This window comes from Phoxinus phoxinus (genome assembly GCF_949152265.1).
Source record: "Phoxinus phoxinus genome assembly, chromosome: 11".
In the NCBI taxonomy this organism is placed as follows: domain Eukaryota; kingdom Metazoa; phylum Chordata; class Actinopteri; order Cypriniformes; family Leuciscidae; genus Phoxinus; species Phoxinus phoxinus.
Window position 1 is genome coordinate 25,224,140 of NC_136886.1, and position 27,074 is coordinate 25,251,213.

Genomic DNA, 27,074 nt, shown 5'->3' on the forward strand with positions numbered 1-27,074 from the left:
TTAACTATTAGTTTTGCATTAAAATAATATTGCATCTAAGTTATGTTATTAATATGTTAATATATCATTATCTTACAATCTAAGGTGAAGGATAGTACACTAAATGGCAAAAAAATTAACTGATCTAATGATGATGACTGACTTACATCTAGAACCTCTGGTTACAATTGTGGACCCAAAAGATGACATCCATTTGGAGCGTTATATCTCTGAGGAGATAGTCCTGAACTGTGAGCTCTCTAGATCTAATGGAGAAGCTCACTGGTTTAAAGATGGCCTAAAACTCCAGGAATGTGAGAATATCCAAATCACTGCTGAAGGCCCGTACAGGAGGGTAACCATTCTCTGTGCTTCCAAACGGGATTCAGGAGAGTATGTATGTGACACAGGAGGCGACTCGATTTTCTTTCAGCTCATTCTTACGGGTAAGTATCAAAGCATAGTTTTCAAGAGATTTTCTTCCTCTTCTTTCTCTCTGTGTTATGCCTCATTTCTAGAATTTTTTTTAATTCAATTATTAAATGATGAAAGATTATTTAACAATTATTAAGTAAGTCATTAGAATGTTTTTTTAATTAAATAGTAACCAATATAGTAATTAATTCAGTTATTATCCAAAACAAATATGAGATATTCATTAATTTATTTACACTGTAAAATCCAATAGCTTTCCTGACTCACTTATACTTAGTAAACTTTACTCAGTAATATAAAATACATACATCTTACTAGGTTTTGTTGAGTTAAAGGCAATTGCAGCGTGAAAATAACAAGTTACTCAATCATTTGAGTGACGCTTACTTGAAATAAGCAAGTAGCAACAAAGAATGCAATGACGTTACTAAACCATTGAGAGGCAGCAGTGAAATAAAGAATGCCTAATGTGCAGAAAAAACAAAGAAGAAGAAGCGGCACTTGTGAGAGCATGCGTAATAGATTATGTGCGCATTTTCGGGTGTGAGCATGTGCTCAGTAGAAGCTACCAACGTTCAATTTCCTGGCAACAACAGTGGTGCCTGTCGGACTGTGCTGACGCATTTGCTGGAAATGTACCGATTTCATTGCTTGTGGAATATTAAGGTAAGTTTTCAATCAAGTTATGTTTTATTTGTGTGTGAATTTGTGTTTCTGTCTGCTGCCTCAACATTAGGTACATTTGTTAAACATTAGCAAAATAACAGCCAGAGCACATGTTTGGTGCAATCTTGGTTTCACCTAAAAAATCTTATTTTAACTGAAAGTGAAAATTTAAATGTAGCTACAGCAAATTTTGTGTTTTCCCCGAGTTGACACAGTGGATGTATATTGGTCGAATGTTGGGTATTAACAACACAGAAATTTGAGCAGCAGTCCATTTCTAGATTGATACAATGCCAACTTAAATTTTTATTTTCATGAAGATATTTAATAAAAAAATACATTTCTAATAACTTTACAAAACTTTCAAGCAATTATTTTTCATTATTACAATAATTAATTCTACATTTACAATCAACTGCCAGGTGTTAGCTTTCAAATGAGATCATACTTGTGCTTTTAGTACAAAGGGTTAATGAACTGTAATAAAGTTAGTAAAAAACCAACACTTTCTTTCAAATAAGTACTATTATTTCTTTAAGTAAATGTGGTTGCTGTTCTGTAATTATACTTAAGTGAGGATTGTTTATACTCTTAATTTTTTTAAATTATTTAAACTCAATCTGAATCTTCAAATATTAATATAAGAGGATATATATATATATATATATATACTTTTTTATATTTATATTGGAAAACAAGCATTATTCTGTAATGCTTGTAAATTATTCACATGTGTCTTTAATCTACAAATCTCATCACTGTAAGTGGAGCTTTGTTTTAACTAAGACATTCTTTGTCCTTTACAGAAGTGCTTGTGGCGACTGGCTTGAGGACTCTTCACAGCCGCTTTGTCAGTGTTGGTCTCAATACACTGGAGGTGAGATAACAGTAGACAACATTTTGGAGGATAGATATATATATATATATAAACACATGCACATTAGATGACCGAAGACTTACAACTTGCACCTAAAATTTCCACTTAAAATATTTTTTTGCAGGTGCAGTGGAGCAGTAAGCAGTGTATTTTTTCTACAGACAAAAGAGGAATGAAGATAGACTAGAGGCTGAAAGAAAGCTCCTGGTTGAAGAAATGAAAAAACGGAACCCCAGTGAAACTGTCATTGGATCTAAGATGGACCAGACCTTCCCACTGCGGAGACAGGAGATTGTGGAGGCTGAACTTCCAGTGAAAACCCTGGAGCGCTGGCCAGCCCTATTTACAGAGACAAGTACGTATTGATATTGCTATGCTTTTTTGTTTGTTTTCTCCTATGACAAAGTGTGTATTTAGGTTTTAGGACTGGTAACCAAAGGTTTTCCAAAATTTCCACTCTGGCTCAAGCCAGTCTACTCACTTACATTTTTTCTGTGTCTTGTAGGTGTTTGCTGAGTTCAACCGGATAGCTACGACAAACTTGGAGAATGACTTTGTTGGAGAGAAACTGGCTGAAATTGTGCAGCAAATTAATTCAAGGGTCAGTAAACTACAGACGTGTTAGTCTGTGCTGTTCTCTGCACTGTTAAGCATACATGGTTTCACCTTTTTCATATACACTTTTAAAAATGGGTTTGTATTGTAACTTTTGAATGTTTGTATTGTAACTCTTGAACTGTATTTGTTCTATCCACTTCTAGAAACCAGATGTGACAGCAGTGCGTACCCTTGTTCTCCAAGCATCTCTGTTCTTCTTGGTGATGACCCCTGTAACTTCTACAACACCTCCTTTGTAAGTTCTCACATCTTAAAGGAGCACATACTGTATATCACTGTGTGTTCAGAACAGAGATGGGCTGCTGCATGCTGTGACCGTTCAAGGGATACTCCACTTTAAAATGAAAATTCTGTCATCATATACTCACCCTCATGTTGTTTCAAACCTGTATGAATTTCTTTCTTCTGCTGAACAGACAGTTTCTGGTCTCATTGACTTCCATAGTATATATTTTTCCTACTATGGAAGTCAATGAGACCAGAAACTGTCTGGTTAGCTGATATTCTTCTAAATATCATCCTTTCTGTTCAGCAGAAGAAATAAATTCATACAGGTTTGAAACAACATGAGGGTGAGTATATGATGACAGAATTTTCATTTTAAAGGGGAGTATCCCTTGAATGGTCACAGCATGCAGCACACAGAGTGATATACAGTATCTGAATAAATTGTATATTAGGACAGACATCAGAGCTTAATTTCCTTCATGTTCTTAAGCTGGGTGTAAAGTGAAAACTTAAATAAAAATAGGCTGGAGGGAAGTGTTGGCAGGACAGATGACTTGATGACAATTGATAATGCCTATCAACATTTACTTGTTGTAATGTTGTTTTTCGTTGGTTGTATACAGGATTCTGACAGTAATGAGGCCTGGGCCCAGGTATCTGTTGGGTTGCTGACTGTCATCAGTGAAGATGCGCCTCTCTCTCCAAATCATCTCCATCTCGACCCAGTGTCTACTGCCATCATTCTTGAAGGAGGTATTGTAATGGACATTCTCCAGAACCTACCTCAAGCACTTTGCCTCTTGTTTGGGCTATGCGCTACACTTGGACTACCCTAAAGCTATGAAAAACACATTCAACGAGTGATGCTTGGCCTGGGACAGAACAAACTTGACACAGTGGATGTTTTTCCACAAATGACAATGTTGTGTACTGTATATTACTGGGAGATTATTGAAAAACAATTTTGGTACCGTTGTATATGTGCAGATAGGCAAACATTCCGCTGTCCGTTCCGTTGTTCACACCCCTGGGTGTTGCTTTCACTCTGTACTTTGAAGAATGTTTTTATTTTTATATTTTATGGCAGTGTAATAAGCGTGTGTGCGCATTCTAGTTCTGTAAGAAGACATATTCTGGGGTTGGCGCTAATACCTTGACATTGATAATTTTAGTCTGAATTTTGTCTTCAAGTGGTACTGATCACTTATAGTAATGACTAACATTTTAATCTCTTCGAAACCAATTAGTATCTCTATCAGCTGTCTAAAGTACAGATTTGACTGTTTTCCCAGTACACATCTCTGTACTGGATACACTCATAAAAACAAGTATATTTCTCAAAAATTCATATTAATACATATAATCCGGTTAAAAGGAGTTAACTTATCAGCCAAGTCAAGAACTCAAAATTGTGAAATCCTGTGCCAAAATTTGATTGATTGAAATAACAAGGTTTATCTGGACAAATAAGATGATAAAATACAATCAGAATAAAATTAAAAATGTCAAGGTAATGTATACTTTATCAGATTCAAAAGGTTTTAAGACTTTGATTTTAACATTGGAAATTAAATACCAATGGTTAATGTTCAAAGAATAAACCTGTTTTTCAACTATAATGTGGTTGTGTGTTAAATATTTCTATTTTATGATACTTTATACTTATTCTCTGGTACATTTGTGACAAGTGTATAGTGAGTTCGCAGAACAGAGTTAACATATAGGTGAGCATTTGGTGTTTGAGATTGAGAATATCTTCAGAATAACAATGTCAATGGATTACTGTAAAATTAATGTTTGAAGTACTTAATTTACAGAAGTAACAGTTACTTCGGTTTGCATGGTTTTAACAAGTAAATCAGAATTGCTTTAAGTAAAGTTCACATGGCATTACTTAGTTGTTTGAAATAGTAATTCTGAGTAGACTATACTAAGTCAGGAGTACATCGCACACATTTATTTTAGTAACTTAAACTCAAGAGTAAGTTCACCATACTAAACAAGGATTTGTTAATACAACACGCAATACCGATTCCACTGTACTTAGTTTTTTAAGTGCAATCGGTTTGCATGCTTTTTTTGAGTAAGCGGAACTAATCGGATTTTACAGTGTAGTGTTGTATTCCTCATTGTAGAAAAAAAAAATCAGAAGCATGTATGTATTCATGTTTTGTCAACTATTACACACTGTTACCTTTCTTAAACCCAGAGGCTCCGGTCCGCATTGTGTCTCCCAGTGAGTCAGAGGTAGAGGTGTGTATACTGAGCTCTGAGAGGCTGGTCCTGAGCTGTGAGATCTCAAATGCAAACGCAGAAGTCTGCTGGTTCTGTGATGGCATGGAGGTGGATGAGAATGATAACTTGAAACTGGAGGATGATGGGATTTACCACAGGCTGGTAATTCCCTGTGCTACAATAGATGATTCTGCGGAATACGTGTGCGAGACTACAAATGACTCTGTCACATTTTGGGTTAAAATAGAAGGTAATTTTGTCTCTTACCGAACTTTTGAAATGGTTCATAATATTCTATTCTAGGCCTTATGAATTTATGTATATATATATATATATATATATATATATATATATATGTTTAATATAAATAAAAACGAAAAAATAAAATCAGCTCTGAAAACACTGAAAATGAAGAAAATACTCTGTTACATCTACTGTAGTACTGAAGTAGACAGTCAAATTATTCAGAGTGATTATTGTGTTATGATATCCAGACACATACTATTTTGTTCATGTGGTTTTATAGCTAACCACCTTATAGTTCAGATTGAGAGGGGTTTTTTTCAGTTAATTGAATATATTTTTATAATTTTGTACATATTTTTAAAAATATATCAGTAACATTGGCAGGATCTTTTAAACCAATTGGCCTGACACATAAAATGACTATAGTACTTGTATTATAAAGATATTGAAATTATAAAGATTGCTTTTTGTAAAGTGTTATTGATGATACTTTTTCCCACAGAGCCCCCTGTTAAACTTTCTTGCTCCAAGGACACAGGCAGCATTACAGAGAGTATAGCTGGTGATCCTGTAGTCCTAGAGCTTGAGGTTTCTCGTGACAATGCAAATGTGTGCTGGATGAAAGATGGAGTAAAGGTGGAAGAGAGCAGCAACATCACAATTACTGAGAATGGCCTCATACGCAAGCTAACTATCCATTTCCCAGCTCTGAAGGATTCTGGGATATACACCTGCAATGCCATTGATGACACAATAGATTTTAAAGTCAAAATTACTGGTATGATGTTAAACCTCTACCTGGTTACCTTAATTACAGGTCTTTAAAAAAAATATTGCTCTTTTTTTCACTAAAAGTTTTTAAATCGTTCTCTCTTCCAGAGGCACCAGTAAAAATCCTGAATAAAAATCAGATCAAGAATGATCACAAGGTTGTGTTATATGATGACGCTGTATTGGAGTGTGAGCTGTCTGCTGCCAATGGTGTAGTCAATTGGTATAAAAATGGCAGCCCAATTGAGGAGAATGAGCGCTTCTGTTTTGAGGAAGAAGGGACATTCAGATCCCTGGTAATTCTCTGTGCAGAGTTGCAGGACTCTGGAGAATATATCCTTGATGCTAAAGATGATACAATTTCCTTTCATGTCACAGTACAAGGTAAAAAGTGTCTTTCAGTTGTATTGATTTGAACTTGTGCATGAGCCCTAAAGCAGACAAAAGGTTTGATGACACAGACTTTTGAACTCTCTCTCCTCCAGAGCCATTAGTGAAGATCATCGGCAATTCTGGTGATCCTGATTATCAGGAGATGGTGACAGGAGATGACCTCATCTTAGCTTGTGAAGTTTCTCGAGCCAACGCACAAGTAAAGTGGCTATTCAATGATAAACCACTGGTCACTGATGAGCGCACGGATATTGAAAGCCACGGAACACTCCGGAAACTGACCTTATCCAACATCCTTCTTTCTGACTCTGGGAAATACATGTGTGATGCTGTTGATGACAAAATGATAACTGTTGTTAAAGTTCAAGGTACTATATTTATTTTCCTTTTTTTATACAATAATTGTGTTTAAGTACAGGGAGCTAATGATATATATTTCATCTGATTTATGAATACATTTGATTTAACGCTTATGTTTTGTTCTATCTATTAATTTATTCAAATACATAATAATGTAATAATTAATAATGTAATAATTATTCAAATACATAATTTATTCAAATACAAATACATTTGAATAAATTTGTATTGAAAATACCAAATACATTTGTAATTTCAAATACAATGAATCTTACACATTATTTGTTTTACATTAATTACATAACATTACAATTACATTAAACATTACATTAATTTTTCGGAAAATATGGTCATTAAAATATCATGTGGTCTGACTCCCTAAAAGCCAAATGATATTTATGAATGAATGAATTTATAAAAATACATTCTTTCATCCACATGACGTTTTATTAAAACATTATTATTATTATTTTTTAACATGTATTGCCATATAAATTAATACATTTAGTACAAATAACCAACATAAATACATTTAGTTTTAAACTAGACTTTTCTTTATCGTGGACACTCTTTGTGTCATTGACCCATTTACATGCAAAACGCAATGAGACCTCATGTGCCTTACGTGTTGTATTTTTCTCCAGAGCCTCCCGTTGAGTTCCTCAACAAAGAAGAGGTGAACTTGGTCTCTGGTTATGAAGCAGAGGCTGTCACTCTTACTGCCATGGTTTCCAGACCCAATGCTCAAGTGCGGTGGCTTAAAGACTGGACTCCATTCAGTGGAGAACGTTTCCACATAGCCAGCCTGGGCTTGACCCGCACTTTCACCATTGACCCATTAAAGAAGCTCGACAGTGGAGAGTACACATGTGATGCAAACACAGATGAGATGCACTTCAGTCTCCTGGTCAGAGGTTGGTAGCTGGAATCATGCTTTTACTTGTGACATGAACAGATATTCAGCTTTTAAAGGAAAGTCATAGTAGCATTGCAACACATACAATGCATAATAATAACCATGTAACCTTTGTGCTTTACAGATATGCGTATTAAATTTGTGAAGCCCCTGGTTGACACAGTGGCCCATAAAGATGGTATGATCACACTATGCTGTGAGCTATGCAAAACTAAAGCAGATGTCCAGTGGAAGAAGGATGGTGTGGAGATCATACCCAGCCGTCGCTTCTCTATCCGTGCCAACGAGACGGAGAGGAGTCTCACAATCCATCGTATCACCAAAGAAGATGCCGGAGAGTATGCTTGTGAGTCCAAAGATGACTGCACCAGCGCCAGAGTAAGGGTGGAATGTAAGTGTGAAACAAGTTACTTGTTGAAAGATACTAAACAACACACTTAGGCAATAACCTCCATCTGGTTTCCCTCTGCAGTGCCTCGTGTGGTGGAATTCCTCACAGAGCTTCACAATACCACAGTCATGGAGGGTGAGGATGCTACCTTTAAGTGTGTGGTCTCCCCTGATGATGTTCAGATGGTCTGGCTCATGGATGGAGAGCCCATCAAATCCAGTGATCGCTTCTATATTGAACAAAACAGCCTCTGCCACACTCTGATTATCCGGAAGGTCCAGCTGCTGGATTCATCCCGGATCACTGCAGAGGCTGAGGGTATCATTTCTAAAGCCAGTCTCAAGGTCCAGGGTATGCAAACACACACACACACACACACACACACACACACACACACACACACACACACACACACACACACACACACACACACACACACACACACACACACACACACACACACACACACACACACACACACACACACACACACACACACAAAATCAGGCATTAAAATACAGAAAACACACGGAAAAAAAAACAGCCATTAAAAGGGCATTATTTCTACAAACAAGAACATAAATATGTGTACTGTATTCCAAGTCTTCTAAAGCCATACAAGTTTCTTGATGAACAGACTGAAGCCATGATTGAGATTTGACCGCAACAGTGGAAGGGACTTTTTCAGCACATACTGTAGTGACTTCAGTTTTGGTCTGTTCAATTACGAGTTATAAAGTCTGAATTGCCAGACATAAACTTGCAATTCTGACTTTATTTCTCATAATTGTAAGTTTATCTCCCGCAATTCTGACTTTACAACTAGCAATTGCGAGTTTATAATTGTGAGTTGATATATCGCAATTCTGACATTTTAACTCGTAAATGCAACTTTATATCACGCAATTCTAAGAATTCTAATTCAATTCTATTTACGAGATATACACTTTGTAAGATACAAATTCGCAATTATCTTTTAATATTATTTATTCCGTGGAGGAAACAAGCTTCCATATAAATCAGCTGTTAACATCTAGTATTATTATTTAGCATTTAATAGTGTCTAGGGTCCTAAATTTTATCATTGATTGATGGTTTGTGAATTTGTTGTTTTATTTGACGGCTTACGTACAGTATTTTGAAACAATTTGCGTTATATTTAAATGTTCTTTAAAAATAAATGAACTCTAATTTGTTATAAAGACATGTAACTATTTTCTTTTATGATAACTAAATAATGATAGAATTTAAATTTTTGGATGAAGTTTAATATAATTATTAGGAAATTAATTTTTTTCCCCACTACTATTCAGAGGTGATTTTTTTTAAATGTATGACTTTGTAACTTGGTAACCTTTTACATTTACATACAGAGGCACAGGTATTGTTTACAAGGAGAATGGAGGCAGTGATGGCTGAGGAGTTTGGAGAGGCTACATTAGAGACAGAAGTGAGTCTGGAGTCTGGAGAGGTGCAGTGGATGAGGCAGGGGGTGGTGATCCAGCCAGGACCCAGACATAAACTCACCCAGAATGGCTGTAAACGTATCTTGGCCATCAGTAACCTCAATCTGTCTGATCGAGGGACATACCGATGTGAGACCCTCCATGACCGTGCGCAGGTCAAGCTCAATGTGGAGCGTAAGTGGCCTTGAGCATGTCTAACTCTGAGCATGTCTCTTGATTGTGTTAGAGAAATGATCAAAGCAACATGAATTACTTAATGGGGCATTTGGAGTTTTAACTTAACTAAATATAACTTTAATAATATACTATCTATTGATAATTATGGAAGAAAAATAATGCCAAATGTTTCTGAAATAAAAAAAGCCTGTTGAATTGCACTACCATGCTTGCATTTTAATGCATTTTATTTTTAGGGCTTGCATTTTTATGGGCTGAAATTCAACATGGTTGTATATTTAAGCTCTGAATATTTCAATTCAAAACATTTCAAACACATTTTCATTAATAAAAATTAAATAATCCATATTCACCTTTCATATTTCACTTCCAAAATATTAAAACTGTTAAAAGTTACCAATAATATTCAACAGGCAATTTTCGGTCCATTTTATTTCGCTTTACAAATTCGCTTCCACAAATTCAGTGGTTCAAATTTGACAGTAGATTCAACATTGACATCCAGGAACTGCAGGAAAAGCAGTAGATTACCGAGCATAATCTCCATCTGCTGTTAATCAACCTCACCAGCAGGGGGTGCAAGCGCGTGTTGGTGTTGTTGACGAAGACCAGGCAATAGTTAGAGCAAGCCATTCATTCATAAAAACTGATTTATAGAAATGTAAGTGTATTTGTGATTATTATGAGGGCTGTTTTTATGTTTAATTCAGTGTCTTCAGTGGCCCTGTGTAGCCTACATGCCTCATTCTCTACCGTGAACGAGATTATAATGTTATTCCCCTGATGCTGATGTACAGAACAAATGTTACATTTGAGGTAGACATATATTTCTCTTGGTTGTTTAGTTGCCTTAACTTTATATCGCCGCGATGTGCTGCATTACTAGGGTTTCCCTTAATAAGTCAGGATTGCTGGACATATAAAACGCTTCGCTTAACGGACTAATCCAGTGATATAAAAGACCAAACTCGCACCTTATTGAGAAGGCTGTACTATATGGCTACAGCCTACAGGCAAGCAGATGGACTCAGAATATGAACAGAAAATACAACCATGTTGAAATTTCAGCCCATAAAAATGCAAGGCCAAACAAAAATGCATTAAAATGCAATATATTGTTAATGCAATGCATATTTTTTTCAAGTAGTGCAATTCAACAGGCTTTATTATTTCAAAAACATTTGCCATTATTTTTATTCCATATATAATATTAAGTAAAATAATGCATGTAAAATTTGGGAGGCATTTCAATTGAAGCATCAGGTTCTGGTCCTTGGCCTAACGGTTCTGAACTTGTCTGTACTAATGTCAAATTTTTATTCAGTTTTTATCAGTAGCATTATTGCATTCTAAATGAGCTCTGTTACTATTTAAAGCGAGGAAGATTGTCATACGCAAGGGGATGATGGACATTGAGACATTTGAGAGAGAGACAGCGTCTTTCGAGGTGGAACTTTCTCATGCTGATGTGGAGGGTGTGTGGCAAAAAGATGGTCTGCGTGTCAAACCTAATAACAACTGGCGTGTTAGTTCAAATGGACTAGTACATGGCCTCACTCTCTCCAACCTCACATTAGAGGACACGGGTAGCATTGTCTTCTCTGCAGAAGGTCTGAGAACTACTGCCAGACTGGTGGTCAAAGGTGGGTATAGAGGAGAGACATTTATGCTTGGGGTCTATATATATATATATATATATATATAATTTTTTTTTCTTAATATTTGTCACATAGTTGCCAAAAATAACAAGCTTTGTGCATCAAAATCTTAGAAACTCCAGTGGTGATCATTAAGAAGCTGTCTGATGTCAGACTTGAGGAGGAATCTTCAGTCATTTTGGAGTGTGAGCTGTCTAGACCAAATGTGGATGTCAAATGGCAGAAGGTACTGCTAAATAAATAAATAATGCTCTGTATCTTCCTCAATATGTTTTCACTTTTTCTCACTGAACTCTCTATGGATTGGCAGAATGGGTTGGAGCTGAAATCCAGTAAGACTTTAAGGATTTATTCCATGGGCCGTAAGCGCTGTTTACAGATTTTGGAATCCAGCATCAGTGACTCGGGCCTTTATACTTGTGAAATAGGTGATCTCAGCACTTCCTGTAAACTTGAGGTCTATGGTAAGCCTATATATCCCTTTAGTTTTCATCACATTTTCCAGATTGTTGCTTTTTGGAAACTGTTAGAGAATACACACCACACCAGCAGTGATATTGTCCTGTTGTTTCAGGAAAGATTTTAGTTGAGACTAGACATTTTCTGGTTGCTTCAGCTTCTACTCAAAATTCAAGATGGATAGTAGAGGCTCACTACTTTTGCTAATGCTTTATTATCATGAATGGTTAGCTGGAGTTAAACTTGGCATGAAATCAAAACATATTATTACTGGTCTCTGTGAATCATTCATCCGCATATACATTTTCTTTATAAAATATTTTTGGCCTAACTTGGCCAAAAAGTCATCACTTGCTATTCCTGTGATATGGCTCCTTTTATATTTATGACTAGGCTATATACTGCAGTTAAGCCAATCGCATTCAGATCTGCTTCTATTCCAGTTTGCAATGCTCATTTTTCACAATCCAATCCACAACAGATGGAATAAATTTGCTGTCCTTGTTTCTTTTTTTTCATGTTCAATTAGCCGTTAGAAATCATAATATAATAATAACATTACAATTTCTGTATCATGCCAAATTTAATACGATTATGTAAGGGCCCACGGCTGTACTAATACTTGTAATTCTTGAATATTTAAAAATCTGTTGTTCCAATGTAGAAGTAGGTTTTGTGCTGGCATATATTTTGTTGTCCTCTATCATTGTCACTTCTATGTCAGTGATTTGTGACAGTGATTTTTATCCAATTGCTTGTCAGATAATTTCCAAGCTTGTAATGACCTGAAAATTAAATACACAATCATTTTCTCCACATTGTTTTAAGAACATGAATTAGAGATCATAACTGGCTTGGAGGATCTTTGTATTAAAGAGGACCAAAATGCTGTCTTTATGTGTGAGCTGTCTATGGAAGATATGCCTGGGGAATGGTACAAAAATGGCAGCAGGATACGTCCCACTACCAGCATCAAGACTCGTATAGAGGGTGAGGAGAACTAATGTTGTAAATATACAGTTAACTGATCCTTTATTATTTTTGCTGTAGGAATTATGTACAATATCAGACTTTAAATAAAAGTTATTTGTCTTTACCATTTAAATAGGCACAAAACACTTCCTGCTTATATGCAACGTCAAGGCTGAAGATTCTGGAGAAGTCAAGTTTGTTTCCAAACAAGTGGAGTCAGTTGCTTATCTTGAAGTTGAAGGTATTGAATAAAATATGTACTTTAATTGAATATAATTCTGCATTCATAGTGATTCAAAAGATTATTTGGTAAAGCTTTACAAATAAGGTTTCATGTGGTAACATTAGTTATTGGATAAGATGAACTAACAATGAACAATACTTCTATGACTTCAACAATGTTGGTTTCTACATTTACTAATACATTTTAAGTTGTATCTGAAAACATTATTTAAAGCACTGTGAACTAATATGAACAATCATTGAAACATTTTATTTTTATTAACTAACATGAACAATGTTCAATAAATGCTGTACAATTTTATTGCTCATAGTTAATGTATTAACATGTTAACAAATGATACCTTATAGTAAAGCTTTACCAATTATCTGATCCCACCAAAAATCCTTTGTCAATATCTGTTTTTACAGAGCTTCCTGTTAGCATTGTCCGTCCCCTCAGGGATCGAACAGCACTGGAAAAGCATCGAGTCATTCTAGAATGCACTGTATCATCACCAAATTGTGACGTCACCTGGTACAAAGGGGATGAAGAGTTGGAATCAACAGAACACATGGAGATGATACAAGAAGGCTGTTACCATAAACTTGTCATCCACCAGGTGGCAGTGGAGGATGAAGGAACCTACAATATTGAGGTTGGGGAGCACACATGCACAGCCAAGCTGATGGTTGAAGGTGAGAATTGTTTGGATCGAAAAAAATTTTTTTTTAATTATGTATCAATGCTTTTAGTATGCTAAATAGATAGGACAAATTATTGAGACAATATTTAAATTCATTTTATTTGAGAAATTAAAAGAGATAGCCTATGCATGGCATTAAAGGGTTAGTTCACCCAAAAATGAAAATTAGCCCCTCACCCTCAAGACAACCTAGGTGTATATGACATTCTTCTTCAGACGAATAAAATCAGAGTTATATTAAAAAAATGTCCTGACTCTTCTAAGCTTAATAATTGCAGTGGGTGGCCGGTTTTGTTTTGAAGTCCATCACAGTGCATCCATCCATTATAAAAGTGCTCCACAAGGCTCTGTTGGGTTAATAAAGGCCTTCTGAAGCGAAGCAATGCGTTAGTGTAAGAAAAATATCCATATTTAAAACTTTATAAACTAAAATAACTAGCTTCTGGCAGACGGTCGTACACATCGATTTATGGCGAAAGGGTAAACCTCTGACGCACAACGTAATGACGAACGCCGAAGTGCAGAGGATAGAGCAAAACAAAACACCAGTCATGAATTGGAAGTCTAAAACTACAATTTTTAAAGAGAAATGTCGGAGGAGCTTGAGTGTGTAGATGCCCAGTCCTGTTTGTTTGAACCGTGACAGGCATCTAAACTTACGATACTCCTACATCCTATGTCATACATGCGTCATGGGTTACTCTTGTGGCGCAAGTCGACTTGCGTAGTATGCGTACGGTCGTCTGTCATAAGCTAGTCATTTTAGTCGATGAAGTTTTAAATATGGATATTTTTCTTACACTAACACATCGCTTCACTTCTGAAGGCCTTTATTAACCCCCCAGAGCCGTGTGGATTACTTTTATCATGGATGGATGCACTTTGATCGACTTCAAAACAGAAACGGCCATTCACTGCCATTATAAAGCTTGGAAGGGTCAGGTCATTTTTTAATATAACTCCGATTGTTTTCGTATGAAAGAAGAATGTCATATACACCTACGATGACTTGATGGTGAGTAAATCATGGGGTAAATTTCATGTTTGGGTGAACTATCCCTTTAAAGGTCATAGTTTAAACTTTCTGCTTTTTGACATCATAGCCCAGTCTATCCTCGTGGTGAAGGATATAGAGGATGTGGAAGTGAGAGCTCCTGAAACAGCTTGCTTCCAGTGTGAAGTGTCCGTGACCCTCATCAAGCCTCCTATCTGGACATTAAATGGGGAGAACCTGCAGTGTGGGCCCAATATTCGAATAGAGAACCAAGGGACAGTCCACAAACTTACACTCAAAAACACCAGCTCTGACATGAGTGGGACAGTCAAGTTTACCACAGGGAAAGCCAAGACTAGTGCCAAACTGACTGTACTTTAGTGAATTATCAAAGGTCACGCACATGAGGACAGTATAAAAGAGAGGGAAGTAGTATGTATAAATGGATGTGTGATCATATCAAGCAAATTAAAGTAATGCTCTTAGATCTTTTAACCTGTTTACCTCAAAGTTAAAAATGTGATATCGAAACGAGATATAGTCTAGCCACTGCACACATTTACTCATAAAAAGGATTGATATTTGAGGAAGTCAATTAAAATCTGATGGTTGTCTGTATGGAGTCAGATCAGAATATGATAGGATAGGAAGCAAGTGTCATTGTAAACTCAATGTGGACATTGAAAGTAAATGAAGATGCACAGGGATTAAAACCTGAGGATTTCCTCTTTATGCCATTTTTTGTAGTAGAACCATACATTAATTTATAAATGTAACAACTCTATCATAAATGCTGATAAAGAGGAGAACGTATGTGATGTCTAATATGGATGGAAAACTTTTTATAGTATTTATAATTTTAAATATTTTACAGAATAGAATGTCAGAAAAGTCTATTTTATAGATGCATTTTTTTATGTTTGTTTAAAATGTAACCTTTTCTGGATTTAGTTAAATGAAAACAGCACTGATATCAAAGCTTATATCATATGCAACCATACCAATGTACTAATGATGCTGCTGTAAAAGTCATATCCCATAAAAATAATAATGTAAAAAATAAAATAAGTCAGAAGATACCCAACTGTTATGAAATGTCGATTTTATGTCTTCAGTTACCTGTTTTATTTTTAATTCTGTTGAAAGAATACATCCATAGAAACTGGACAAAGTTTGTAAATATATATACGTATACCTGTTATCATAGTACCCATACTATATGCCAAACACAGTGTGATATACAAAGTTTGAAATATAAAATCAAATGTAAACATACATCTAAGATTTATACAGACATAGTGACATAATGAGCTAGAACATTTGATAACACTTTATTTTAGTGTCTGTTACATAGGTTACATGTACTTACCATAGTAATAACAGTCAATTATGCATAACTACATGCAATTAACCCTCAACCAAATCCTAATCCTACCCTAACCCTATAGTAAGTACATGTAGGTACCATAATTATTATTACTCAGTACTTCAATATATAATTACACTGTAACACGGACACCTTAAGATAAAGTGTAACCGAACATTTTCATTTTACAGTAACGGCTTTCATAAATATACTTTGAAACATCTTGGAACACCAGAGCATAATTACTTTCTAAAGTTAAAAGTATATAATGTTGCTGACACTCTATATATTAAAACATTGATAAATCAGCATTTCACACTGCAGACAACTGCATTAAAAGAATTCTCAAAAGAAAATCTATTCTCAGTAAATGTAGAAAACAGTATTACTGTATTCTTCTTCATGGACAGCTCTTATTACTTACTTCTGCAATTCGTAAAATAATACTCAATTCAAGTTCAAATGGATGCATCACCAATTGCAACCTACATAAATACTAAATGATAATGATATTATATATATATATAAAAAATCATTCTGGTACAATCACTGATCCAAAATTAATTTAATACAGTATTGCTCTTTATGTAATGTCCGTTACCTTGATACAACTGTTACTTGTCGATCAGCTATCGACCAACTTTTCGTATTATCACATGTAGTCTGTTTTTTTTCTTCTGTTTTTTTCTTGAGATAGAGTACAGTTTGTTCTTCAACTCATATCATTTGTCATTGAGAAAAGTAGAATTTCAAAGTCCTTGTTTTTCCTCACTGATAGGTGTGATTGGTGAGATTGGTAGATGAGGCTGGGGATGAAGGCCCACTCTGGTAGACTCTGAGAAGGACCTCGTGTTTAGTAGTTGACTCAGCACGTCTGCGCTGGTGCTCCCCCAGGAATTCTTTGAGCCGTGTGGTAGTGAAAGTCAAAGTCTGTCGACGCAGTTTCTTTAAGTATGAGTCATGAAGCCATGAATGTTTGAGGCAGTCGTTAATGGTGGGTCGGCACCTGGGGAAAAAGTCCATAACATCAGTCAAAATTATTGGGATATTTCATGATTACCCTGATTACTCTTCATATCTTTGGGCAGTCAAAAAACAAAATACTGTGTCTTTCACATAATATATATATTATAGAATTGTTCAATAAAAAAAAGACTATGCTGAATAAACTGCTTTTATGAGAAAACGGCTTATTCCTAATTAACTGAGAGCCTTTCCGCTAATCTTCAACGTGTTTGCCATTACATTTCTTTTGGACTGAGCAATATATGGAATTTACAACTAAAAAGTTTTGCAACAGATGTCATGGACAATTTTGCAACCAATCCTGTCACGAATGGTTGAACGGTGAGATGTAGCGGATCTAAAATGCAGCATGATATTTATTAAACAAAAATAAGTAATCCAAACAAGTGAAGGAAGGAAGAAACATTTCTGAGAGCTACGTCTTTTATATATCTACATCTATACCATCTGACCACTGCAGATTTAAAATGTGTTCGACTTGAAACGGCGCTGTGAAGACCGATTTGGTGTATGACACCAAAATACAGTGTAAATAAACAAATTAAACCAATGAAAACCTACTTAGAAACCAGAAACTGAATTCTGAAGCTTTAGGTATCAAACTAAAGGAAACAAAGTATATAACAAATACTAACTAAAAATCCTTAAAAATGAAAACGAAACTCTAACAGAACGTGACAATTCCGTTTACGGAATTAGTTATTCATGTCTATGGTATACATAACCAGTGATTGAAAAAAAAGGGGGACTCAATGTCATCAAGGCTATAATGTGATTGTTTTTTGAGGCACATGTGAACCAAGTTGTGCTTTCTCCAATAGTAGAGCCATGGAGGTTGGTATTTCCTTAAATAACAGGGGTGTCCAATCCTGCTCCTGGAGGGCCAACGTCCTACTAAGTTTACCACAATCCGGCCCCAACACACCTGCCTGGAAGATTACAGTCATCCTGAAAACCTTGACTACTGGTTAAGGTGAATTTGAATAGGGCTGGATCTAAATTCTCTAGGAAGGCAACCCTCCAAGAGCAAGGTTGACTACCCCTGATCTAAAAAGTGCAATGCTGTGGAGGCCCCAGGAACAGTCTGAAAACTCTTTCACTTAAGGGTGGTTTTTAACTTAAGTTGCAACTGGCTCCCGGCTCTGTAATGGATACTCACCATTGATAGCCATTTATTATCTTCTTTAAAAACGTAGAGGCACTTTGGGACACCTTTGGGTAGAGCTTAGATGAGTCAAACTTAGCTGCATGGATTTTGGTCTCTGTCACTTCTGGGTCTTTGTCTTGGAAAGGATGTCTACCGCTGAGCCTACAGTAAACAAAGTGACTTAAAATAAACACCATTTATACTGGTTTGATAAGCGGTTTATCTCAGAAATACACCATAATACAATAGTAAAGTTGGCTAATTGGTTAATTCCTTTATAGATGACTTACATAATATAGGAAATAACTCCCAAGCTCCAAATGTCTGCTGGGGGTCCTACTAGATCTCCTTTTAGCATTTCTGGAGCTTGAAGAAGGCAGAAAACATCTCATTAATGTCAATAAGACATGGATATGTATTTTAAATCCTTATGCAGAGAAACTTCACATGATAAGAATTGCACAATGTGCATACCCATGTACTCCAGAGTCCCAAGATCTCTGCTGTATTGTTGAAGTGAGAGAGGGTTAAACCTTTGAGCACTGCCAAAATCTATGATTTTAATCACATTGAGGTTGGTGACCATGATATTGTCTGGCTTAATGTCCAGATGAAGAATCCGGCAGTTGTGGAGATATTCTAAACCCTGAAGAATCTGGACAATGAAACCGACTACATCATCTTCAGAGTAACAGAATCTGGAAGAGAATCCAAGACCCATCTGAAGACACTGAACTTCATTTTCACATCCTATTTAAAATAAAACAATCTATAAAAATTGACAACCCGAAAGGCTCATACACACCTGTCAATGAGACTGTCCAGGATCTCTTTGCCTGGGCAGTACTCTGTTATGAGTACAAGGTAGCGCGGTGTGATATAGGCTTCATGTAGGGCCATGATTCGTTCACAATGAAGGGACTTCAGGGTCTCATACTCCTTTATGACAGTTTGCTTAGTATGATGATCATATGGAATTATCTTTGCTATGAACATCTTCCCTGTTGCATTTTCTCTGCAATCTCTTATCACTCCAAAACGACCCCTATCAAAAAACATATGCGTTTCACTAAAGTGCTTGCAGATTCGTAAACTACATAAATAGATGGAGAATTATTTGTATAAATAAAGGGACAAACTATTTTATTTTCTCACCTGGCTTTCTCATCCAAAAAGCTGTACGGCTTCTGAGGAACTCCTTGCCTCAAAGTAGTCTCAGTTTTTGTGCAGGATACCACTCGACCTGTAGGTGTCTCTGGTGTGGGTGAGCTTGCTCCTTCTCCTATTGGACTAATACTGCTGACCAGAATTACATGGGGAGAGACAGTGGGGGGAGCAACTGAGCAAGTGGCTGGAACATATGTAGGGACAGGGGAAATTGATCTGCCTATTGAGGGTGGGGCTGTGCATGACCTTGGAGATACAGTCTGGGCTTGCGTAACAGGGGGAATCATGTTGATAGTGCTCGTTGGCTTGGGGAGAACAAGAGGAGGCATGGACGTCTTTGGGCAAGAGTGAGAAACAGGGACTTCTGAGGAAGTATTTGTAACTTCACCAGACTGAGCAATAATAGGACTAATAGACTGACTAAATACACTTGGCTGTGCTAATGTAAAAGCAGATGTTGTCACAGCAGTGGTCACAACAGGGTAAGAGGCCGAGGGGTGTGTCTTCATTTCAGCAGGCTTATGGAGTGGTGCCACTGCAAAACAGGTAGGATTGATGTACACATACATTTATTTTCCTAATCCAGAAAATAAAAATAAAATGACATTAACCAGTTAATTAAAATAGTAAAATGTCTTGTATTAAAAACATTAATGAGTTTTAAGGCTAACTAATTAAGTAAAACTGCACTGTATGCTCAGTACCTTCAACGTTAATGCTTACTCCCTCTGATACATTACTGTATGGACCTTGGCCAGCTTTATTTACACATGCCACACGGAATCGGATGGTAGATCCAGATGGAAGTTTAGAGGAATTGTAGAAACAATCAGTCACTCCTGTAGCTTCAGTCCACCACTCATCATATCCTACAGATAAAACGTGAAAATGTAAATCACTGCACACAATAAATTACAAAGATATAATAATATCCATACTATTATAAAACATAATAAATCAGTATATGCAAGATGTAGTATTAGACATTCCCTACCATCAGATCTTCTCTCAAGTATGTATGAGCAAGGAACTTTGGTGTCTGATGGTTTCCATTGCACCAGAGCTGTGCTATTGTATATCTGTGGAATCTCTGGGGTTCCTGGTGGTTTTGGAACACCTTAGAATGTGATATAAACAATATATGAGAAAAGAAAATAACTTGTGCAAACATTAACAAAATGTGAAAACACCTAAACATATGTTTGGCATTAATGCTATACACCTTATTCCTGACAAGCTTACTGCATTTTTAATTATGGGAGGCACTTCCGGTTTGGGAAACTTCCACTCAAAAAAATGGAAAGAATCATTTCAAATTATAAGGCTGTGCTACAAATAATCCTTATCTTTCAATTCTATTGAATAATCTGTCAATTTCCCTTGAATAATGTAAAGCTTGGTATTTTAATGTGACATGATATCACAAGAATATCAGTGGCAAGAGCTCTTTTCATTCGCTGCATTATTTTGCTCCTGATTTTTTGAATGCTCTGAATCTCGATTTTTTTTTCTCCTCAAATCCTCACATAACATCTCTTTCCAGGTTTGTTTTCACACGGATGCTTTAAAATTTAATTGTCTACTCTTTTCACTTCTAATCCCCATTAACAGTGTTCACTGGAATGTTTCTAAAGCAGGTAAATTCAATATTTGTGGCCTGTCAAAATGATGGAAAGCATTTTGAAATATTATCACTCAATGTTAAAGTTAATTCATTGTTATACAAAGGCAACATGTGTTACATAATACAGACATATTAGTGATATTTAACATGTCTGGTAATAGCGGTAATATTGATGCGGAAAGAATCAAGCTTTTGGGGTTATTCATGGTCTGTTGTAGTAATTTGTTAATGCTTTGAAGTTTCCCTTTAATGTTCGATGGTTGAAGGGTGAGTGGAACAAGGTAAAACAAAATGTACCTTAAAAAAAATTGTATTATTGCATTGATAGAGCAAGCCTTTCACTGATTTTTTGCAGTTTAAAGGAAGTTACTCTCATAATTTGCGCAAAGCATCAAAGGGCGTAGGAAAAAAGTGGATACTAAATAGTAAGCAATCTTCCAGAGCTTACAGGCTAAGGACAGTATACAGGAACTAGTTGCAGAAGCCAGGTTATTAGTGGCTACACATTCATAGATTCCAGCATCCTTCTTAGAGGTCTTCATGATCATCAAAAGTTGCCTTCCATCTGGGCAGGCCACTAAGCTCATTCTGTCATGAATCTTCAAATGTTTCTTATCTACGAATAGAAATGGAGAAAAGTAAAAAAAATGTTGGAGAATTACCGTTTTCATAATTAAAAGTAAACCAATGAATGAAAAATACCTTTCATCCATACTATTGTAGGCTCAGGGCTACCAGCTGGAAGACAACTAAGGGTGACTGGATTTCCTTCAAGAAGAACATGGTCCTTTAGTGTAATATGGAAAACTGGAGGAAAATCTGAAAGAAAGAAAAATGGATGCATTGTTAATTGGAATTACTGATCAAAACTGTAGCACGTGGCACACCAGGAGCAGAAGGAATGGAATTACATTGTTTGTTTCACCTTCTTTTGGAGTTGCAGGTGCACTTGATTTAGATGGTGTCCTGTCTCTCTTACTTCTGGACAAACCCCATCTGTCCCACCTAGACCTTATGTCAGTTTCAGGAGCTGTCAACACAGAAATGTTTTTAATGCAATTTTGCAGTTACGGGCCCTATTTTAATGATCTGAAACGCAAGTATTAAACGCGAAACGCAAGTAACTTGATGGACAACCCACTTTGTCAGATGTCCTTATATACCGATGTGTCTTGCCAGTATTGATCAAACAGGTTTGATCTGTCATTGCTACAATTAGCCTGAATAATTTGGGTAAATGTGTAAGCTAGATTTATGCCTATTTTTCACATCTTCATGGACACCACAATGATTTCCCTCGTGTGGTAATATTTTTCCTTGTAATTGTATGGTTTGCAAAAATGGGAACTGCTGCATCTGTGTAGATGAGAGAATCAAAGTTTATGCGCGTTGTGCACATGCTACATTATGGCCAAGCACGCGCCCTTAAAATGGCATCTGAATAACGCGCCACTGACTTTAGACTAGGTTTTTCCTGGTCTGTGGCGGAATTGTTTTCTAAAACTGCAAAATAGCACTGGTCAGGGAATGTTAGCACCGGAACAAGTCCACTGTGCGTCGGGTGTAAAATAGGAATGATACATGCGTCGGTGTAGAGTCATTTGTGCTGGGTGCAAGATAGGGCCCAATGTCTCTTTATAATTTGCATAAATAAATTTCCAAAGCTTAATTCATAAAGTTACACTATCTAACTAGCATACTTAGCAACAACGTACATACTTGGAATAGTGTTGGAATAGTTTAGGATAACTCACAAAAATTGCATAAACTGAATAATACATACTCTGAAAGGACTCTACAGAAGTACTACTAGAAGTGTAGTTAAGTGTCTCTTTGGATGATGTAGTATCACTATGCGAGGAAAGCTGGTTCTCCAGATTGTCCACATTCTTGTGAATGAGTCCATCAGACTGAGAGCGGCGATGACAGGAGAGCAAAGGTGTTTTCTGTCCTTCATTTCTAGTTTCCTTTTCTCCCCCCCTCTTGTCAGGCTGACTTTGTTTTCTTAATGAAAATCCAGATACCTTTGACTCAAACTTTTTTCGCAATGCTAGAACTGGCGAATCATTTATTTTCTTGCTGTCTTGCCTCTCTTCTTTTAGAGTTTCTGCATCAACGTGGGGTCTAGTTTCCTTGCCCTTTCTGTCTTTTGACTTACTATGTCCCACAGCAAGGACAGGCAATTCAGCAACTTTGATTGTATCTATAGTGCAATCAAAGCTTCCTGTCTCAACCTCTTTTTTGTCTAGGGACTTGCTACGTCCCATAGCCCAGGTAACTCGTCGTCTGTTAGCGACAGAATCTGAGGTCTCATCTTTCCCTTTTTTAGTAATGGGTTGCAATCTCCTTGCACGCATAGAGAATCTTCCAAAAATTCCAAGCCCAGATTCTTTCTCCACCTCCCTGAGGTCTTGGACAGACTTGGATTTTTCCTGTAATCCTCTATGTCCAAACTCCAATGGGGCTCCAACAGGGCCAGGTCGATAAACTTCTTCATTTGATCTCCGTGGAAGAACTGGTGAGTTTTCTTCAGACTTTGCCCTTGTTAATCGTTTTAGGCCATGTGTCAAAGATGATTCCCTCTTCTTAAATCTTGCCTCAAAAAGTTCCTCTGAATCAATATCTTTTATATCCGATCTAAGAGACGGCTGGTATGCAGATAAAGCAGCAGCAGCAACAACTGGATGTCCAGTGGTAGGTTGAGTATTTGGCTGTGATATTTTCAAGATAGGGGTGGGTAACACTGAGAGAGAGTGTTTGCCATTTACCTGCACTTTATTTGAATAATTTGAGGATATGTCATGTGGAAGTATATCAAGAGAAGATTTAGTAATTTTATTAATCTTTCCTTTCACACTGTCTTGAGAGAATGTGTGTTCTTTCATCTTCTCTATCTCCTTCTTAGTGTCATCTAATATAGATTCAGACTGGGAGGTATTTATTATATGGACATTACCAATAGCCTCTTCTTCCTTAGACACCTGTTTATTTTCTACGTCTGGAGTTGGTGGCTTGGAAGGAATTTCTCTTGGAAACACAGCCTTGGTTTGATCTGTGATATTAGATTTGGCTTCCAGAAAAAGGGAGGGAATCTCTAGAGGGGCTCCAGATCTCCTATGTAGTGATATTGACTCTGAGTTTCCCTCCCTTAAAGAAGACCTCTTCATGGAAACAGTTTTTGTTTCCCCAGGACTGTCAGTGGAGAATGCCTGAGAAACTCCTGAAGCACTCAACCTGGCATGTCTGAAGTTACGATCCAAAGAGGCAGTTCGCCTATCATCATCAACACCCAGTGTTTCAAGCAGGGGGCCACGAAGACCACCCATATTCTTGTCAAAAGTGCCCCCTCTTAGCAACCTCTGCCTCATAAGATCAAGTTTTAGAGCATAGTCTTCCTTGCTCAGCTTGCCAGTCTTTGGACTACTACTCCTGTGTGGAAGCTCCATGGAAACTGCCTTTTTCATGTGCTTTTGGCTTTCCTTTGTATTATCATTCACATTACCATCTTCAGGTGTGATCTGCAGTAGAAGTGCACTGTCAGCAGAACTCCCTCTTCGCATCAGCTCTCTTCTGGACTTGGCTGCTACCTGTTCAGCTTCTACACTGTCACCCCTTTGCAAGGATTCTTTCAAGTGTTCAGTCCTTTCTGCAATCTCCAGGTGGTCTAGATTCTCCTGTCGATCAATTGCCTGACATTCTGTGATGTCTTCGAGACAATGACTGTTTTTTTTGTAGGTATCATTGGATCCTCTGATGACATTATCATCATCCTCGTGAATCTCAGTAAGAGACATCCGGGAACCAGAGAACAACATCATTGTGTGGGGCATAGGGATGAAAGGAAGTTCATCAGTGTCCTCATCTGAGTCGGAGGACGACGATGGAGGTGGTGAGCAGTCTTTAAGGTTTCTAGGCACAGCAAGGGACACATGGCTTGAAGAATCATCCAGCAATTCTGATATGGATCTCATCACCATTTTAGACTTGTATCTAATGAGTGAACACTGAAATAAAAAAAAATAAAAAAAATGAATAAGGTAATGACCTTTTTTTTTTAATGTTAAGATTTTTTTTGTTAGTTTGTTTTTTATTATTGCTTACCTGCCATTTCCGTCGGGCTAGTACTTGCTTATGTAATGTTGTGATGATGTTTTTTCCCTTTGTCAGTGACTAAGGGAAATATAACAATTAGATTAAGGTAATCTAAAAATACATTTCAAGCATGACAACTCTTGAAATACTTTTTGGTAAATGGCAATGGTACTTTTTGGCATGGTAATGGATATGACAATGTTAATGCATTTGGTCTTTGCAAAATAGATCTACTACGCTGTTGCTGCAGAGAAATTACAGAGACTTGCTACTGCCAATACGTGCACAGGCAAGCTGCTGTAAGGATGTGACTTACTTCTGACATACAAATAGCATGACATTACCCATACCAGATATATAGGGCTGGAGCTGGAGGAGGAAGTGGGTTTCTGATAGCATGCTGCAAGGCTTGCCTCGAGCAAACACAGAACCAAATTATTTACAACCCCATTTTCAGAAAATGTGTAGTAGCATTATGGTTTCTCATGCAATGCCGTCTGAGGGCTCAAACATTAAACGGAGGTCTCCTGCCTTGCCCTTCACAGACTGAGATTTCTCTGGATTCCCTGAATCTTTTCACAATATTATGTATGGAAGATGGTGAAAGACATCCTTTACAATCTTGCATTGAGGACTGTGATTTTTGAATTGTTTGACACATTTCAAAGTGGTGAGCCATGACCCATCTTTGCTTACAAAGACTGAGAAGCTCTTTTACACCCAAACACGATTCCCTCACCTATTGCCAATTCACATACTCATTGTGGACTGTTTCAAAAGAGTTGGATTATCTAACTAGGATAACATTAAAATGTGTTTATTTACAAAATACAATGATGTTGTTCAGTGAAAACATTGGAAAACTTGTCTTTGTAATTTTGTCAGTAAACTAAAAAGGTTCAAGAGAATTAAACAAATCCCAGATTGCAAATGTTATTGCATTTGACAAAAATGTCCCAACTTTTCTGGAAATGGGGTTGTAAATGTTAAGCAAGCAAACTCATTGGCTGCAGATGCAATTAGCGTGTGCCATGCAGTGGTGATGTGATTGCTAGAAGATTGCATTAAGGTATTATATATTTCATAGTATCTCTGTTTTGTTTTGTTGAATGGCAGCTATGTATTTTGTACAAAGCTTCTGCTGGTAGGAGTCGAGTCAAAGTTACCAAAAGGGATGGACTGAAGTATTAATAATTTGTTTTACTGCATCAATTGGTATGGCAGCCTGTTTGTTAATATTCTATCATACCTTGAACCAAGGATGAAAGAGACATTCTGTGGCATCAGGTCTCCTAAAGTACAATTGGTTGAACATTACATTAAAGAGAGCATAACTCCATAACAATTACATCCGTCAGATATATTACCAAAATTGTTGTGGTGCAATAAACACTTACAGTTTGTTTGGTACAAGGAGCTTTATGATGAACCCTTTTGCTTCTCTGCAAAGGTCTTTCAACATGCTTTCCTCAAATGCAACATTATAATTCCTGATGTTCAGCAGAGTGTCACGGTCATTTTCCCCAGCAAATGGGGAAACTCCTGTTAGGCTGTGGATTATGAGAAAGATAAAGACATGTTACACATGTTGAATGCAAAATTCTGTCAGTGGAGAGTTCAAAGTCAAGTCAAGTCACATTTATTTATATAGCGCTTTTTACAATACAGATTGTTTCAAAGCAGCTTTACAGAGATAACAGGAAAATAATGCAACAAAGTTTGTTTCCAGAAGAAAATAGCATCACAGTCCAGCTTAAGTAAGTTCTGTGATGTTTAATTTTTTGTTGCAAAAAAGTGATTAATTAGTGAAGAAATTCATTTATATTGTGGCGCTGACGCTGTTTATTCTCTGTTATAAATATGCTTACTTGATTCACTTATTGTT

General features: G+C 36.7%; 2 protein-coding genes and 1 long non-coding RNA gene across 9 annotated transcripts in view; 2 read left to right on the forward strand and 1 right to left on the reverse strand.

Moving 5' to 3' along the window:
* The window catches only part of obsl1a (obscurin like cytoskeletal adaptor 1a), a 32,592-nt gene extending 16,736 nt beyond the window's left edge, over positions 1–15,856 (forward strand). For all 3 annotated transcript variants that reach the window (XM_079628858.1, XM_079628859.1, XM_079628857.1), the window contains exons 9-24: positions 153–425; positions 5,013–5,288; positions 5,787–6,062; positions 6,164–6,439; positions 6,541–6,816; positions 7,453–7,722; positions 7,849–8,115; positions 8,197–8,466; positions 9,489–9,755; positions 11,135–11,401; positions 11,530–11,642; positions 11,727–11,880; positions 12,704–12,865; positions 12,984–13,088; positions 13,499–13,765; positions 14,877–15,856. In XM_079628858.1, coding sequence (XP_079484984.1) covers positions 153–425; positions 5,013–5,288; positions 5,787–6,062; positions 6,164–6,439; positions 6,541–6,816; positions 7,453–7,722; positions 7,849–8,115; positions 8,197–8,466; positions 9,489–9,755; positions 11,135–11,401; positions 11,530–11,642; positions 11,727–11,880; positions 12,704–12,865; positions 12,984–13,088; positions 13,499–13,765; positions 14,877–15,148 — 3,791 coding nt within the window. In that variant the 3' untranslated portion in view covers positions 15,149–15,856. The remainder of the gene's footprint in view (positions 1–152; positions 426–5,012; positions 5,289–5,786; positions 6,063–6,163; positions 6,440–6,540; positions 6,817–7,452; positions 7,723–7,848; positions 8,116–8,196; positions 8,467–9,488; positions 9,756–11,134; positions 11,402–11,529; positions 11,643–11,726; positions 11,881–12,703; positions 12,866–12,983; positions 13,089–13,498; positions 13,766–14,876) is intronic.
* On the forward strand, positions 2,117–4,418 carry LOC307007148. The gene is made up of 4 exons (XR_013799590.1): positions 2,117–2,312; positions 2,463–2,558; positions 2,719–2,810; positions 3,427–4,418. It is a non-coding gene; the product is annotated as an uncharacterized lncRNA (long non-coding RNA).
* The window catches only part of spega (striated muscle enriched protein kinase a), a 51,046-nt gene continuing 39,828 nt past the window's right edge, over positions 15,857–27,074 (reverse strand). For all 5 annotated transcript variants that reach the window (XM_079628848.1, XM_079628847.1, XM_079628846.1 and 2 more), the window contains 15 exons: positions 26,587–26,739; positions 26,439–26,481; positions 25,199–25,267; positions 22,881–25,101; positions 22,023–22,127; positions 21,800–21,916; positions 21,546–21,713; positions 20,468–20,590; positions 20,178–20,342; positions 19,462–20,008; positions 19,112–19,351; positions 18,781–19,004; positions 18,597–18,672; positions 18,319–18,468; positions 15,857–17,139 (listed from right to left, as the gene is read on the reverse strand). In XM_079628848.1, the coding sequence (XP_079484974.1) occupies positions 16,902–17,139; positions 18,319–18,468; positions 18,597–18,672; positions 18,781–19,004; positions 19,112–19,351; positions 19,462–20,008; positions 20,178–20,342; positions 20,468–20,590; positions 21,546–21,713; positions 21,800–21,916; positions 22,023–22,127; positions 22,881–25,101; positions 25,199–25,267; positions 26,439–26,481; positions 26,587–26,739 (4,639 nt within the window). In that variant the 3' untranslated portion in view covers positions 15,857–16,901. The remainder of the gene's footprint in view (positions 17,140–18,318; positions 18,469–18,596; positions 18,673–18,780; positions 19,005–19,111; positions 19,352–19,461; positions 20,009–20,177; positions 20,343–20,467; positions 20,591–21,545; positions 21,714–21,799; positions 21,917–22,022; positions 22,128–22,880; positions 25,102–25,198; positions 25,268–26,438; positions 26,482–26,586; positions 26,740–27,074) is intronic.